Below are 18082 nucleotides of genomic sequence, written 5' to 3' on the forward strand. Positions count from 1 at the left end.
TGTGCTGATATTATACACCTCCGACTTTCAACTTTGGATGACTCCCTCCTGCTGGGATTAGCGAGGATTTGTCCGCCGAGCAACTCTGCCATTGGACAAAAAAGAACCGAGAAATACAACTGGAATATGCGCAACATGAGTTGAGCGTGGATAGCAAAAGTGTGCGCGCCCCTGTAGAAATGCCAGGTTGTGGCTGCATTAAAAATCGGGACGGAGATTTCTGGGGTGTCCCGCTCCGGTTTTGAAATGGGAGATCGGTCCGGTATTGATATTGACTACAATGTTCCCCGGCTACATGGCGCTTTGGTTGTTGAGGCTTCACTCTATCGCGGATTTTCATTTGTGAAAGTAACTTTTACTATAGCAAAAAAAAAAAGCAATTTTACTTACTGAAATTCCAAAAAAAACAAAATCATGTTTCTGCAACATGTATATTGTCTATAACCCATGGATATTTTCTGTTGGAGTTGTTTGTGAGTAAAGTGTGAGGAGACGACATGTCTCCTGCAGCTGTAAGAAGAAAGCATGCGCCATGACCTAAAAACGGGGGGAAACGGTACAGGTTCTGTCACCATGTTCCTGGGAAAGTAAATGGCAGTAATTGCATGGACTGGTCGTGTATGGACTTGCACCTACATCCCCCACTATCAGAAATTGATTGTTACCTTGCTGACATCATGTCTCCCCTAAGCTTTCAGGGCAGCCAGTGGTGTTGTAAGAGAGGTGAACAGAAAGTGTATTGAAATCTTTAAAGGTGCACTTCTCTGTCCGCGCTCCTCGCAAGTAAAAGCCTATCATCTTCCTTCTTGTTTGTTGTTTATTAAATGTTCTAGGTTGCCTGAACCTGACAATGTCTAATGCAGGTTTACTTTGCAATTTTTTATTTTTAAATAATTTTCCCAAGGGAAAAATAAGATTTTGAGTCATCTTTTTTATCAAAAAAAAAAAAAACTAAAATAGGAAACAAAAGCAAAAAAAAAAAAAGATTTCGGGGAATAACGTCCACGATGAAAGAGGGGACATTGTATTTCCTTTTTAAAAATGTAATTTAAAAAAAAGAAACGTCTCATAACTAGCCTACCTTGAGTAAACTATTGAGAGGGAAGATCTAATATTTTGTCTTTTGGGGCGGGGATTAACAAGCGCGTCTTTTAACTCCAAACTTTGCAGGACGTTGCGAGAGGGTCAGCCGGACATGACCTGGAATAACCCCAAATGCCGGAACAGGTTTTACAGATCCCGATGACAAAAATCCTCCGGTAGGAATCCGACCGCGGGAATTGCGTATGTTTTTTGGAGTGAGCCACTTGTGTTCGCTAGGGCGGGCGTCTCTCGCGACTCATCTCCTTCACGCTGCGCTATTTGGGTCAGCTGTGAAAAAGAGGGAGCGGTCGCTGGAGGATTACATTCATTTACACTTGCGTCTCCCCGCCCGTCGGACACGCGTGGCGACGCCGTCAGCTAATGCTAACGCTAACGACGCGAGTTGGCACATTGGCCCGCCGATGTTTTTCCCATGAATGCAATTTGTGGCCGTTTTTACGTTTTGCTCATTTGCGTTCATATTCTGTCGGCGGCTCGTAAATACGTCCAAATTGAATGGGTTTGCGGGCTCCTTGAGCACTCATCGTGGGTATCAGGAACCCTCTCTTTTGATTTGATTCAGAAATCTGTAATTGACATGAAGGTTCCCGCCCTAGAAAGAAAAAAACCATGGGCGGAACCCAGCGCGCTTGTCCTTCTATGTGTGCGTATGATTAGCGCACGTGTGGCCAAGCGTTCCGGGTGTCAAGACGTTCTGCCAGATGTTTTGTGGATAACAAGTCAAGTGACGTCTGTCTGGCAAAGCAATTCTTCATTTCAAGCAGTTATATTGATTGTCCAGTTATCGCCACTTTGTGAAAAGTGGAGACCAAAAGTATGGGCAAATCCTATAAATGGTAACATAAAGATTCCGTTTTTTGTGTCCCGAGTCAGGCTCCAGCAAGCCCGCGACCCTCGTGAGTATAAGCGGGGTATTTTTCAGGGTAAAGAAGCAAGTGGAAGCGCTCTCTCGCCACGCTCCAAGGCGTGTCATAGTCACGCCCGGCCAGTAGTTGGCGCCAACGAAGAATAACGCGAGCGCAGAAGAAGCGGCGTTTGCGGCGCCGGGGTGCGAGACGCGGCTCCGAGCGGCGATAATATCTGGGCGCCGCAGAAAAGATTCAATTACGCCTTATCTGATCGGTCCTCCTCTTTTGTGTGCGCATGTGTGCTTGCGCTAAGATTGCTGAGAGGGAGGGAGACGCTTATTGATAACACAGCGGAGATAATCAGCCGATCGCATGCCTGCTGCTCACTAGAAAATATTATTATTGCTTATTATTATTACTGTCATTATTAGTCGCACTACCTGCCAAGTGGACATAAGTATGCGTTTGTGTCTGTGTGTTTACTGTTTGCAGTATTTCCTCCAAATTTAGCATGTATGTTGCTCTACTAAGTAGCTGGCAACTATTCTGACAACTTTGGCTGACACCCCCCAAAAAAAACATTCTTGCAACCAATGAAGCTAACTTTTGAAAATTTTTGAGAAATTCATTCATTTTCCTTTGGAAAAATATCAAGGCAGGCACACCACCGAAAATTTGAAAACGTCAAACTTTCTAACAATATTAGCTCTTTCGGTGCCAAGCGTTATCGGACGAGGCAACCTCGAGAGTGCCATTTTCACTCATCTTCCAAGGCCGACAGAATATTGTGCGCTATCCATCTTGTTAGCGCGTCGTTAGAACCTTAGCAATGACATCACACGGGAGGCGCTTTGCATGACCCCAAACTAAACTTAAGTTAACTTACATGGTCAAAATAATCCAAAAGATAAATCGTATCGCTCCTCTCGTAAAGGATCGCACGAAAAGTCAAATAAAAAGGTACAAATGAAATGTCCTAAAAAGGTGTCCCAGTTATCATTACAGTGCTCAATTGGCTTATTAGATTCAAGATAAACATTAGTTTGCACCAGTCAAGGGTTTCAGCTACCCTCCGGAAAAGTGTATTTGATGAGAATTTTACTATTTATTATGTTATTACTATTTTAGTCAAGCATTCTTGTCCATGGCAGGGAAAGAGTTAACAATATCACGTCATCTAATCAAAGTGTTTATCAGGAATCAAGGAATGAAAAAATCAAAGAAGAATCAAAGAAGAACTGTTTAACGTCCCTTCAGATCTTGTCTCAAAGTTAGTTGATAAAAAAAGTTACATGTTCATTTGAGATGTGAATGTTTTGAGACGCAAGCGTATTTTATGAATTGTCCAACTGGACAAATCAAGTGCATGAAGTCCACAAATTGATAGCAGCGGGCAGGAACAAAACAAGCTTTAGAGTTGTCCATGTCCCCCCCATCGAAGCGGACTTTTTCTTTTCCATCTCCCTTCCCCTCCTCGGCTTGGCAACGTTAACCTCTGACAGAGACGCGCGTTAAAGAATCAAACGCGCTCCGGCGGATTCCCCTCCGTGCCGCTTCCTATGTATGAGATGTTTTGCTATGAGACAGTTTTGAAGGAGATGTTTATGCATGAGATGTTTACATGCAGCTGGAGCCTGCACCTGCACGCCCGCCGGCTTTGGATTCCGAATTCGCAATGGCGCCCCTGCTCGATCGAGCGGCCCTGCTCATTATCAACATACACACATACATACATGCATATGTATGTATGTGTGTATACATATATATGTGTGTGTGTGTGTGTGTATATATATATATATATATATATATATATATATATATATATATATATATATATCTTTTTTTTTTCAAATTTCTTTATTTTCATAAAATTATCAAATTTTATCCCACCTTTTATCCTTTAATATAATTTATTTACCTTTTGTTACTTGAAAAAGTGGGCAGCTTTTTTGATGGCATTTAAATGGCGCCCAGTGGGCCGTTTTACTCGGTTGGCCTTACGAGGTGCTCGGCCGTCAGTGTTTCTCCCAGGAAGTCCAAATTTTGGGGGGGGTTCCCCGGGCGAGCCGCGACGCAAACGACGGTTCCGCGGCGCCGACTCGGCACGAACGAAATCACGCGATTATGATCCGGCAGCAAAACAGCTGCGGGCCAAACAAACATGACGAGATGGGACTCGATCGGTCTCGTCGGCGAGGCGTTTCCGTTCAAATGCAAAGGCGGCGCGTCCGCTCCACGCACTCGCAATTCTTCCGCCGGATGAGAATTCAACGCGCCCGCTTTGGTTCACGTTTCACCTTTCAGAAACCGACGCGTCTCGACGTCTCGCGAAACGCGTCGGGCGCGTTTGCTTGGTCGGGGACTTGAAATCGGACAAAGCTAGCCTTTCATTGGCTACAGCAACAATTCTGTATCATTTGGAACGATTTCAATTCAAGAGCAAATGAATCGGAACAGCAAGCTACCGTGTATCATGTAGTGCGAGATCACGCGGTCTAGCAACACCACACGGTGGACGCATGGCGCACCCCCGCCGTACAGGCTGGACTGTCTTGTGTCCCCCGCGCGTCGCATTTAATGTTAATGGATCTTGCGAGGAATCTCTACGTGGGTCAATTGCGGCGACCAGCTGCGTGCTCGGCGATCGCCGAGAGCAAGTCTCGGGGATTGGCGGCGCTTTCTCGCTCGACCTTCACGCGGCCGCGAGCCGGACGCGAACCCGCTGCCGTTCCGCCGACCTCATCTAATTGCTCTTCTTCCGGCCGGCGCCTCCGCATCGTAACGACAAAGGGCCTCGGCGCCGAAGTCGCTCCGCTCTTAGCTCGCGTTGTACCTTCAACGCGCAGATCCCGGGGGGGAAGAAAGGAAATTGCCTCTTCCTCCGAGGACTCGTCCGAAGTCACGGAAACATAACCCGAGCTCACGTCGACGCAGATTTTGCCGTTTGTGTCTTCCGTCGTTCGGCGGCGTCCCTGCGGAGCAATTAGCTCGCCGCTACGTCAACTATTTCTTAAAAAAAGACAAGATTTTCGGAGGAGGTGCGCTTGATTAATGGAGGAGGAGTCAGAAAGTGGGACAGCCCCGCATCCTGGCGTCATTCCAAATGCCGACAGAACAGAGCGAGGTCACGTTTGCGTGGCGGGACCCAAAAGGGTCCGGGCCAGCTCCGGACCGGCGCTTCACCCGCTAAAGAGAACGTTTCGCCGGGAGCCCGTCAAAAACAATAAAGCGTCTAAAAGCCCCGGCTCCCCGAGGGGCCGACGTCGGCGAGTGACGGTGAGGGGAGCGGCCCGTTTGATCTCTCGGGTTTCATTCAAGGTCAGGGTTTTTTCTCAAGACTGTCTTAAAGGGGCCCTGATCTTATATTGAACCACTTTGCATTGCGCTATACGTGCATATAAATTAGCCATTTCATTTCTTATTAAACACGTTTAATAGATGAATAGGTTTTATGGAAGCGATCGTCCGCCCTTGCCGTGGAGCTGTCAAATTCTCTTATCTTCTACGTTAGCGTGTATAGGACGTACCGACAGATTGGCGACAATCTCAAAACGATAGCAAAAGAGAACAAATCTCATCTTTTGTAAACGCTTCATTTTTTCTCGCGCTCATATCCGTAAAGTATATATCTGTTGCGGGCTTGTCGTGTGTTTCCGATTTCCCGCATTCTGAGCGGTCAGTGAATGCGCTCCGAGCGAATCGGTTGGGGACAATGTAAGTGACGCGATCCTGTCGGTTTTAGTGACGTTGTTGTGTGCGAACAAAGATGGACTCGGACGCTAGTTCAGCCAGCTTGCTTCTTTTCTTGAAAAAATAGCTAGCACGAGCTGTTAGCTGCCAACCGCCGACTGACGCGCGTCCCGTTATGGTAACTATTGTAAGAATATGGCCAATATAAAAATATTCCAAAAAAATTCAATCCGATCCACTTTATTTCAATCGCATTTCGAGCTTTATATTGTGTCTATTCACAATCTTTCATTGCGTATTTAATTGTGTGTCTGCAGCACGATGACGTTGCCTTCTTTGGCGGCGTCCGGTCACTCGCGTATGCCGACACTTATCGGGCCGAGCCCGAGGGACGCAAGTGTGTGTCCAACACTTTATGGCGCCACATCAGCGCGTGTGTGTGCGTGCGTGCGTGCGTGTGTGTGTCACTGCCTAGCATCTGCATTGCAGAGGCTGCTGTGGATTATCAGAGTGTGCTGCCCCTTAGAGACCACCACACTCGAGTGTCATCACACACACACACACACACACACACACATGGCTGCACGCCTCCTGGTGTACTTAATAATGAGACAATTTTCAGCAACATTTGTATTTGATAGACTCATTTTCATGTGTTCCGCCTGGCGCTATGGCTGAAAGAACTTTTTTTTAATCACAAATTAATTCATTTCAATGGGCATAAGAAAACCAACAAACATTGCTTCAAGGTTTGATTTTTTTTCTCAAATAAATACTGTGAAATGTAGTCAGACAACGCGTACTTATTTGAAACCCGTTTTTACGTAAACCTAGCAATCATAGCTTATGCCATAGGTGTGGAACTCCGGTCCTGGAGGGCCGGTATCCCGCATGTTTTGGAAGCCCGGAGCTCATCGTTTGAATCCGGCGAGAGAAAACCTGAAAACACGCCACCCCGAATCGACGAGAGATTTGTGTTGCCTCGCCAGGACTTCATTTAGCTCCCTCATTTCTCGCTCCTGCGGGCAAATAACTTTTTGGCGTCAATCTCGGAGTTGCATTTCAAGTCAATTCAAAATAATAATTCCAACACGTCGTCGGCTAAAAGGGATTTCTTGGAGTGATCCTCATCACCTACGCTCCCTCGCGCGCTCACCAAAATAATATCGGCTACACGTGAATAAATTACCATATTATTTCAGATTATCCCAATGAATGACTATGCTAAATAGCGGCTTGCATTTGCGCTCTTTGTGGATTTGTTTTTGTCGGTGAAATTGTTTTTCTCAATTGACGTTGTTTTTCCCGCCAGATCAAAACAAACATGGCGGACAAAGCTGTCAAAAATGTTCGCGGGTCATCAGGTTTCGTCGAATAAAAGAGTCGCCGGCCGACGACGAATATTTTGACGTCAAAGAACAATGCGTCCGAGAGACGCGGCTTGATTTCGACGCGTGCGGAAAATGAGGCGGCTGGGACGCCGGCGAACGAGAGCGTCCCGCGTTTCGCTGGATCAACTTGACGCGCTGCGGCCAACGTCTTCGGTCGACGACGGCTCGCGCGGGAAACCTTCCGACGGAGACGGGAAGCCCGGCGGAATATTCTCCCTTCCCTTGGGGAAGGTCTCCCGTCTTTTATCTCCCCCCCGGTCGGCATTTTCCTCGTCGGCGGTGCCGCCGAATTGGACGTCCGCCCGCGGGCCTTTCCGGATGCGACGATCAAACCCGGGCGGGCGGGCGGGGCTATTTCCACGTCGCCTTGTATGCATTTAGCTGCCTAGCGTTTTCCTTTGTGCCGGCTATTTGTCTTTGCTATGTGTTAGCATACCCAAAGGTTTTGCGTCGACAAGTACTCGTTAGCATTTGTCGTTGAAGAATAGCGTTTGTCATTCAGTTCCGATTGATTTACTCAACGTAATCCGTGTCGATTTTGAGGCGGCGGCCCCAAAAGGATTTTCCGGACTCCAGGAAGCAGAAGGCCTCGTTAGTTTGTCGTTAACTCTTTCGGTGCCAGTGTCTTTTAAAATCGTAATAAAGAAGAAAGAATAATAATTCAAAAGAGGGAATGTTGTCCGTTTTTGGAGTCGTACAAGAACCCCCTCTCAAACGTCTCCGCTTTCGTTTCCGAGCAGCCAATAAATTCGAATGACAATCACAGGGTATGAAAAAGGGAGATTACTGGAGTAGACAATGCCCCCGGTAGCTAAAGAGTTTTAATCCGACAAGCTAGCTGGCGCGTCCCTTTGAAGTTGCTACCGGATGACCCGGAGTCACTCGTCTCCGACGTCAATTCACAACATTTCCGTGTGTGTGTGTTTCTGTGTGTATAGAACCGAATTTTTATTAAATGTATATAATACATATTTATAATTTATATTATATTGCACTTATTATCAATGTTGTGATAATTAGCTGCTAATTTGGCACATCAGAATTTGTGTAAATAGATATAAATAATAATCATGTGTTGATCAAAATACATAGTATAAACGAATGATAATATAATGCTTTTACTGCTTTAGTCACTTTTATTATTCTGAACATTTTGATTGGCCAGATTTGGAATGTCAAATATTGCATTTATATGGAAAACTAGTCAGCATAAAAAAAAATTCATTTTATAATGACTATTACTTTTTTTTTCTTAATTTGGATAATTATATTTGCGCAGTGTCGCATCAGTTTGAGCAAAATGTACCCGTCTTGTCCCATTAGCGCCAAGTTGTTAAACATCAGCCCATTTTGGGCGACCTGTTTCGAATGTCTTTTTTTTTGCTAGCGTGAAGCAAAAAGCGAGCGGCCTCGCTCAGTTTGCCCTTTCTGGGTTTCAGCGTCTCCGACGGTGCCGCCCCTGCGCTCGGAGCACTTCAAGCCGTGCCACGACAAGGACTTGGCCTACTGCCTCAACGGCGGCGAATGCTTCGTCATCGAGACCCTCGGCGGACCTCACAAGCACTGCAAGTAAGTCGGCGCCAGACAGAAAAACATTTTGCCGGTAAGCGTGGGCAAAACGAAGCTTCCCGAAGCACCGGTGTTAGATTTTGACTCCTTTCGACGATGCTCACGCTTTGAAAAGTAAACGCTAGTGAAGTGGAGAAAAACAGCCCGCCTCGTTGAGCGCCATCTCGAAATATCACAGGTGCCTCATGAAGCTTTGTTTGTCCATCACCGGTGCAAAAAATAGGACTTTTGTTGATGTATTTTATGGTTATTATTTACTTTATTTATCCAGTTGTTTGTATGATGTATTTTATTTAAATAGGAAGGAATATTTTAATTAATTTTACAAGTGTTATCATGTTATTTACTTTATTTAATTGTATCTATAAATATTTTAGTTATATATTTTATATTTTACAAATAAAATATGATGTCAAATAATACAAACAAACAATAGTGTTCCCTAGCTACAAATAATAGTGTTTTCCTTGCAATGTTTCTTCCTTTTAAGTCAGACCAGTCAAAAAAAAGGTTTTTAATTTTTGTTTTATTTATTTATTTTGAATTTCTACCTCCACTACATGGATTTTCATTTATGACCACATCAATTGCAGGTTAAACTCACTATTAGTGATACTTCCCCTTCAAAAATATCGATTTTCTTTATTGACTTTTTTTTTTTTTTTGAAGAAAAAGGGAAGAGAAGCAATTTTTTTTTTGATGTTCAATCTCTGCTTTGTGGATTTTGGTTACTGGGAGTAATTTTGAGAAGGTAAACACCGTGATCCGGATGCAGTCATTTGATTCATATTTAAAAATAGAAAATAGTGTTTGAGGCCGTGTGCAAAATTTTAGCACAGGTGGGATAACAAAATACGAGTGCAGTCGTTTATCCTCTGGCATTCTTTTCTCCCCGCTCTCATTTTAATTCCTTATTTGCCCCCCCCCCCCACACCCAGATTACCCCCCAAAAATTAAAAATGCCGTCTCCCGGTTTGACTTTGAGCGCAGACGTGCGAGCGCGTGGAGGTCAAAGCGGCTGTGGGCTTTTGTCCATGCGGCGCACGCGCCCGCCCGCCCGCCCGCCCGCCTTCAAAGGCGCTGGCCTGCTCGCCGCTCTTTTCTCCACGCCTTAATCCGCACGCAAGTCAAGCAAAGTCCAGCCCTGCACCCGCCATCCTGGGCGAGAAACGTGGGGGTGTTGTTCTCCGTCCCCTGTGCTCGCGTCTGTTGCCGTGGCGACCGCCTCATCTCGAGGAAAGGGTCCCACCCTTAATAAAGAAACGGGAGGTAATCGCAAACCAATGGAATAGAAGCTACAGTAGTGCCTTACGCATCCACTAGATGGAGCTGCGGTAAAGGGAATGGCAACTAAATCGCAGAAGCCAGTCAAACTTTTCAATCAAAAATGAAGAATAAAGATGATTTGTGGAAAGCGCTAGCTAAAAAATACCTCTTGGTTCCATTTAAAGACTGTTAAGGTCAATTCCATGACCGATCAAAAGCAATGAGGGCACGAGTTGCAATCTCCTCCTTCCTCGTTGGTGGAGCCGCGCGCAGGTTATGATGACGCCGAGGAAGAGCGGAAGTAAGCAGCTTTGCGCCGGAGCGTTGTAAATGTCTTACCAAGATTTAGTTTGTAATAAATAGGAATTTCAATGTGCGTGTGTGTATAAAAGCGCCACTATATGATTTTTTGGACTCCTCTGGATGGCCCTTGGTTCAAAGAAGCAGGGGGAATGTTATATATTTTTACTTCAGTGATGATTTTCCAACGGAGAGCACCTTTGAGAGAAATCAAAAAAAGATCGCGGCGGGTGCTTCATGACGCTTCGTTTTCCCATCACTACCAGTTGGCCAAAAACGATATTGAGGAGTTCTTTCCCGCGTTTTGTTGGCTGCAGAACCTTTCCCGAATGAAGTGAAATTTGAATCGTTGCAGAAGAGCGTATCAGCGAAAAACAACTAAAAAAAAAAACAAAAACGCGCTACACGGTTCCTAACGCGGATCGATACATAATCGCGCCGAGTCGGAGACAAATTGAGACAAATCAGGTGGCGGCCATGAGATCAATGCGAAGCTTTAATGGCGATAAATGCATTTTGTGGCTTTATTTGGCACGCAATTAATCATTTGGACTTGACGGGATAAAATGAGCTTTTCAACAGCCATTTCCCGCCGGCCGCCGGGACGGCCCACCGCGCTTGTCTTTGGCATCCCGCGGGGGGCGGCGCTGGGGCGACAACATAGAAAGCGTCCTCTGTTTATTTATTCATTTATTTTTGCATTTTGAACTTTAAAATCTTCAAATTGCTCAGACCTTAATGTTATTTATTTTTAAATTTTGAACTTGTGTAAGAGATTAATCTCGTAGAAAATGTGATGTATTTTCTTCAAATCTTTAAGATTTTAAAGTGATTTATCTTTCAATTCCCAAATTTTACAGTTTCACTCTGTCCGACAAAAAGAAAAACAACAGTTGAGATTTCAATTCAATTTGCGGAGACTATTCAAATCAAACAGTATATTAAAATGATTTTGTTTTGGTTGAATTTTTTTTTGAACATCATTAAAAGCTGGCATTCGAAAAAGGTTGTGTAGACCTCTTCTACCAACTACATTTATAAAAAAAGTCAGAACACGACCCTTAGTTTCTGTTTCCCCCTCATAAAATGGCCGTTGCCACCTACTGTAGTGGATTTGCAATTACACCTTATTTTTAGTATTTTAAAAGCCAGCTAAAATCATGTTTTCTAATGAGATCTAAGATGAAATTAAACACAAGAATTATGATTTGGAAATTTTGCACCTACTTGCTCGCTTGCGAAATAAATTGGTGTTATTTTTATGGAGCATTTTTCAAATAACGGCTCAATCAATCATTGATCAAAAAGCATTTGGGTTTTGTTAATGGCACGCCAGCTAACAAATATATTTAGAAGCGTTTAAACATTTGCCTTTCGCTAAATAATCCAATTTTTCTCCTCGGTGCGTCGCTAATTGTCTCCGCTGAGCCAAAGAACCAACAAATGCGACGTTTTTTCGTACTCAAACTGTTTATCCATTCCTCCTCGCCGTAATAAATTACTTTTTTTTTTCTTTCCATTTAATTTCCACGCCGCCGTGGGAAAGCGGTGACCGAGCAGGTCGAGTTGCTGATCCGAGTCGGCTCGTTAGCCTCCGTCGGAACGATACGCACACCCGCGCTCTTGCTCCTACGTTTGTGGGGAAATTGCAATTTTGTGTTATTTGTTTTTCTGCATGTGGTCCACACTGAGGGCCTGCTCAGTAGCGCCCCCTGAAAAGTCAACCCCCATGTAGTATGGTGTCCATTTTTCGGACACGTTCTTCCACGTGGTTCTGGCGGTGTTTTCGCCAAGGGATAGCACTTGCCTAGGAGTATAAGAACTAATGTGGTCATGTGGTCATGATCATTGCTAAAATTTGACATGTTGACACCTTTTGAGTGGAATTTCAGCTCCCTAGTGTCTTCTTTCAAAGCTTTCCCTTCGATTTCAAATTCCTTTGATGTAAAGATCAAAGGATTGGACAAAATACTGCACAAAAGTTGAACATTTTTACAAGTAATTGGCAGAATTGGAGCAGGGTGCTGAGAGCTGCTCAGTAGCGCCCCCTGCAAAGTTAAAACTCAAATCAAACAGCCCCCACCACTACCGCTTTGTTCTTTTTCAAATGAGCAGGAAGTCGGCCATTTTGGACCGATTCCCATCGGGCTCCCGCTCGTCGATCGAACAGTGTCATGAATGCGTATGTGCGGGCATGTCCAAACATATGTCTGACACGCGCGCCGAGCACATGTGACTCGCAGGCAGATGTTGCGTGTTGTCATGGGGATGTAATAAGGTGGCGTGCGCATGAGGGAAGCGCCTCGTGGGAACCAAATTGCCCTGTTTACATCACACGCATGTTTGATAACATGCCAGGAAGTAGAAAAAAAATAAATAAATAAACGCTGGATGCGTTCACTCGTTATTTATCCGTTTTCGGATCCTCGGGACGTGAATTTGCAAGCGGGTTTTGGACCACAGCTGGTGTAAATCCTGTACCGGTCTCCGCGCCACTTTAGCCGGAGACTTTTTTTCATGATTGCGATTGGAATCGATACGAATAAAGATACCGACGTACGGTGATGAAAGAGGCGCGGGGCACTGATGTCTTACGAGTGTCGGGCCAGCAAAAAAAAGGAACGTGGCCGCCCCTGCGTTTCACATCAAAGGGGAGGCATTGAAAAAAGCCAGGCAACTGAAATTTCACCCACGTGGTGACGACCTGTCAAAGTTCAGAATGGCGGCACCCCTACTTAGGTATCTATCATGAGGACCATGAGGGGACCATCACTGAAAATGTGAAAGAATGTGTCCAAAAAATGGACGCGATACTGCACAAGAGCTGTTATGTGAAGACGGGTCATTTTGAATCGGAATACGTGGCTGGCTACTGCCTGTTTTTTTTTCCCCCCTTCTTCTTTTGCCGCCTGTCCTGTCTTGTTCCCATGCGTACGTCCACTTGACACCCCGCCCCTCCTGAATCTCACCATCTGAGGCGGGGGACGGGACTCGTCTCGCCGCTCGTAATGAAGCCAGGCCCGTGCGGCGGCACGTTTCGCCAATATCTAGGCGGCCCCTCGCTAGTGAAGGCGAGAGGACGCTGACGGTTTGTCGTCAAGCTTCCCACCATGCTTTGCTGCAGAAGAGATCCGACGTGGAAAAATAACAGTGATTCGGGAGACACAAATCAGTCGATAATAGCGCTACATTTCACGTCTGTCGTAATACAGCTTGGAATTAACTGAAAAGGGCCTGAAGAGGGAGGCAAAACAACACAAACACCAGCCAACTCTCACAGGCCACGACAAGTTCATTATTTTGGGTCCGACCTATGCGTTAATCCAAGGACCGGTACCGGGCCCGCGGTTGGGGACTTCTGGTTTAGAGTTTGAAAGTAGGATTTGAGTCAGGCAAATAAAACTTTGGGGGCGTTTTGGCAGTTTAACATAGTTAAAAGCCCTCAAAAATTCGCATGATACGGCCCCTTTAAGGTTCCAAGGTCAGATGTTAAGGAAATGTATTAGGGTTTAAAGTCTTGATTAAGGTTTGAAAGTAGAGTCAGGGTTTGTAACTTCAACGTTTCCACATGGAACATTTCCAACTCTGAAAATTCTGGGTATTTCGCAGCCCCAAACCGTCACGCGTTTGAAGGAAAATGTCCACGGAAGCCAACTTGTTCTCCTTGTGAGGCGAGAACAGCTCAATAATTGAATTGCACGCGCCTTAAATGTGTTAATGATATTCTGGCATTGGCTCTCACATACATGTTTGAGGAGAGAATATTTCCATTTTTGTCGGGCGCAAGATAATTGCAGCCGCACTTCAAAGCCTCGCAGACGTTATGGAAGGAGTAAACATGATGATGATGATGATGATGTAGTCGGCCCACTGCTGCTTCCGCAGCTGCTTTTAAAAGTTTTTTCGTACATTGAAATCCAACATTTTTACCCTCTGCACGATCTCCCAAAGAATGTTTACCTTGACGTTCAAACAGATCTTCTTTGGCGACATCAAGAAATAAGCACGATTTATCGTTTAAAAATGTGCGTGGATTTTGGTGTCACTCAAATGACCTATCTTCAGACACCGATTGCTAAAGAGGGGATTAAGATCGAACCTTACTTTTCTAGCTAAGATATGGTACCATCAATGTCTACGATTGAAAAGTGTGTCGAAATGCTCGAAATCTGTGGTTTGAGTTGACTTCCTAAAAACCAAAGCCGGAGGCATTTGTCAAGAATCTCCCTCACGTTTCTAGAGCGCGGGCGCGAAACCTAAGGCCCGGGGGCCAGCTCCGGCCCGAGGCCTCGTTTTTTGTGCTTCACAAGGCAAATCGCGTCCTAGCAAATGATCTTCACTTCGTCATTTGAAACAGGTGTGTCAGAGGATGGAAATATCAAAAACATCCTGGATATTGTCCTCCTCGGACTGGGTTTGGACACGCCTGTTCGAGAGTAAAATAGCCTGATGCCGCGCACACAAAAATAAAGAAGTCATAAGTCTCGTTACCATTTATCAAGTCGAAATGTGTTTGATTCTCGTTTGTCTTCAGCTAGTTCACTGGAATTTTCAGGAGGATATGCGTAAAGGAAGACGTGGACGCGCGGCACTTAGCGCAAGCTGATTGCTTGAGTGACGAGCGCTAAATGAGCTGCTGGCGGCGCCGTCGCAAGAGCTCATGTTCACATTTAATTCCTTCTGCTTGTGTTTTTTTTTTTCATGTTTTTGCCCCAAGCCCCGTTTTATTGCTCCCCTTTCACAATGCTCACTATCATTAGCAATATGACAGGAAGCAAATATTAGGAGCCCGTCTCAATTTGAAAAGTCTGCTTCCATTGAACGGACCGATCCATTGCGCCCACCTCTCTCCCTCATCTGACACTTTTCGCAGATACAGTACTGTATGTCTTTCCTTTTCTTTTTTTTTTTTGCTCCGCTTTACGATGTTAGGGCAGAAAGCTCGAGCATCGATTGTCGCAGCACGTAAATGACGGCTCGATTGCACTCGAATCAACAGCGACAATTCATTCGGCGGCAGGACGCCCGGATCGGAACGAGCGCATCGTCGGCTCTTCATCATCTCGCGTTGGAGAGTTGTTGCTGTGGCAACGCGCACACACATTCGCACGCACGTTCGCACGCACATTCGCACGCACATTCGCACACACATTCGCACACATTGGAGACTGAGATTTTCAGCAGTACAGTCATTCCTCGTTTGGTGTGATGGTTACATTTGTCATTTGTTACGCCTTGTTATGTAATGGGTCAAATTGACCCGCTGCAATGGTTTTGAACTAATCACTTTTAGTAACTATATGCAAAGGTGATTATTTACAAAATAATGAGAAAGTAAGTTCAGATTTTGACGGGGTTTTTTTTCCCCTCCCAGTCAGACACTTTGTTTGATGGGTCAAATTGACCCAGGAACATGAGTGTCATTCATGACAAATGAATGTTACAAGTGGGTTCAATGAATCCCTCTGCTTAGATGGGCACCTCTAATTTTTAGTACTGAAACTTTACTAAGCTCTTGACTCTTTCAATCACTCCTTGTGGGTCACATTGACCCACTACAATTCTTTTGAACAAGTAACTGTCAGTAACTTTTTACAAAAATAATTATTTGTAAAATAATGAACAATGATGTCAATATTTCTTCTTTTTTTTCCCCTCCCATTCAGACACTTTTTTGATGGGTCAAAGCGACCCACAAACTTGAGTTCCGTTTATGCCAAAAGAAAGTTGTAAGTGGGGTAAATGAATCCCTTGGCTTAAAGGGACACCACTATTTTTTATAACGGAAGCGTTAGACTTGGTCTATCCACCCTTCTTATGTAGCGGGTCATGTTGACCCAGTACCTTTCTTTTGAACTAGTAACTATATAAAAAATGATTACTTGTAAAATAGGGAGTGATTGAATTAACATTTAGATTTCAGACCTTCTTTTGTTGGTTTGTTGTTTGTGACTATCTTACAAAAGAGAAGGGTAGCGGACAAATGATTCCTTTTTCGATCCAAATCCCATCCCTTTATTTTTGTAACGGTTGCACCGCCGATTCGTACCGTCGCATGGCGCGTGGTTGATCTAACACGCGTTCACGATCCGGCGCACGCCGTCGCGGTGGAAGGCGAGCTGCGGGTGTTCGGCAAGCGGAAGCAGACAAACGCAAAAAGAAGAGTAACGCCGGTGAAGGTCAGAGAGTAATTAGTCGGGCTGTGTCCGAGCGAGGAGAGTGTCAGGCCTCGGGGATGAGGAGTGATTACATGCGACTCGAAGGGTAATTGAATTCTGAAGAAGACCGAGGCGGAAGAAGAGGAAGAAAAAAAAAAAGAATTTATCAGCGCCGCGTATTCCAACACGCTGTGTAAAGATTCAATATGTTGGGCACACATCAAAGAAAAACTCCTTCATTTCCCTTCATGTCGCCACTACTCATTATATAGGACGAGATAACGAGTCACATAGCGCAACGTGAAGCCGCGCGCCTCCGCTCGACTTTTTTTCCATGTGGCTCGGAGCAAATTAGTTGGAATTCACAATACCGGTTTTCATTGGTGGGTGGGTAATTAACCGATTTTGTCGGGGGGGTTGAGGACATTTCGCTTGGCAATTTTGTCGTCCGTGGACGAACGGCGAGTATAAAATGCGCGTCAAATTCGAACTCACCATTTGTGAAGTTGTAGGCTCGTCACCTGTCTCTTGACCGGGCCTTTCCCCCTTCCCCAAAACACCTGTTTATTACTCATTTAACTTATTTGTGTGTGAAAGTTTGGCGCGGAGGTGACCGACACAAATCCAAGAGAATCTGGTCAGTTTTCCAAAACACACTGTTATTTCATGATACAAACAAACGTATTTACAACATTCCAAAAAAAAAAATGTATTTACCTGAACGTATGGATCGGCCTAATGGCAGCGAACGGAGGGCTGGGGTTGAAAGTAAAAATATATTCATATTTGATGACATTTAGCGCCTTTCAAAGTCAGCCCAAGATGTTCAACTTTGACATATTGTCCCTATCTGGGTGAAACTTCAGCTCCCTGTTGTCTTTTTTCACTACTTTCTTTCGAGGCACGAGGTTTCGCACCGACGTAAGTCGATAGGCCGAGATCTAAGCTCATCGTGGCTACGGCGACGTACAATTGTAAAAGCGCGCGTTTGAAGGCGCTAACGACTTCCCCACCGCGTCAGACGTAGTGGCGGACATTGTTGCGCGCGTTTATTTAGCGTCCGGCGCCGCCGTCCTGCTTGTGGTGATGTAGTGGCGCATTAGGGCCACGCGTCCCCAATGGCAGATTGAAGACGCTTGCGCAAAGGCTTTTATGGGCCGCTTAATCGCGGCTCAGTCCATAGCACGTCCAAATGTGTAAATAGGACATTGATCTCCGCAAGCCCCGCCCCCTCCTCCCCCTCACCCTCCACTCTCCTCCAGGCATGCCCTTCTATAAATATGACTAATGAATTTGTGATGAGAGGAAATAGGCTTAGAGAGGCAATACTGGAAGTCAAAGCAAGTCTTTAAAAAAAAAAAAAAAATAGAATGTTGGCCCAGATCGGAGAATATTAGCCATAGCGTGTACTCCGTGCGTGTTAGTGGCAAAAGTTTCCAGTTTTGAAACGAGCAAAGTTATTGCCAGTGTTTTGCGTGAGCTCCCTCTGTTGGCATGTCAAAGGATAACAACCTGAGTACAGTCTAGTTGTTTTTCACCTTGAATTCCGTCGCTTCGTCTTTCACAAATACTTTTTGTGACCAATTTTACAATTTTGCAATTTTGCATTACAAGGAATATTTCATGGCAGTTTTCCTCGTGCAGTATTTTGTCCAGTTCTTTGATCATCCGGTCCCCAAAATGTGCGTGATATGAATCTTTCCCGAATCTTTATTGGTTTTGGGGTCAGATACTCGCTAATGCCGGAACTTTAGCG

The 18082-nt window shown here is 45.0% G+C and overlaps 1 protein-coding gene across 2 annotated transcripts in view; it reads left to right on the forward strand.

Annotated features, from left to right (window-relative positions):
* nrg3a (neuregulin 3a) overlaps positions 1–18082 on the forward strand; it is a 114212-nt gene that overhangs the window by 73529 nt on the left and 22601 nt on the right. For both annotated transcript variants that reach the window (XM_088421771.1, XM_088421772.1), the window contains exon 2: positions 8473–8602. In XM_088421771.1, the coding sequence (XP_088277897.1) occupies positions 8473–8602 (130 nt within the window). The remainder of the gene's footprint in view (positions 1–8472; positions 8603–18082) is intronic.

Source organism: Hippichthys cyanospilos, chromosome 8 (assembly GCF_059441005.1).
Source record: "Hippichthys cyanospilos isolate Australia breed blue-spotted pipefish chromosome 8, RoL_Hcya_1.0, whole genome shotgun sequence".
NCBI classification, from domain to species: domain Eukaryota; kingdom Metazoa; phylum Chordata; class Actinopteri; order Syngnathiformes; family Syngnathidae; genus Hippichthys; species Hippichthys cyanospilos.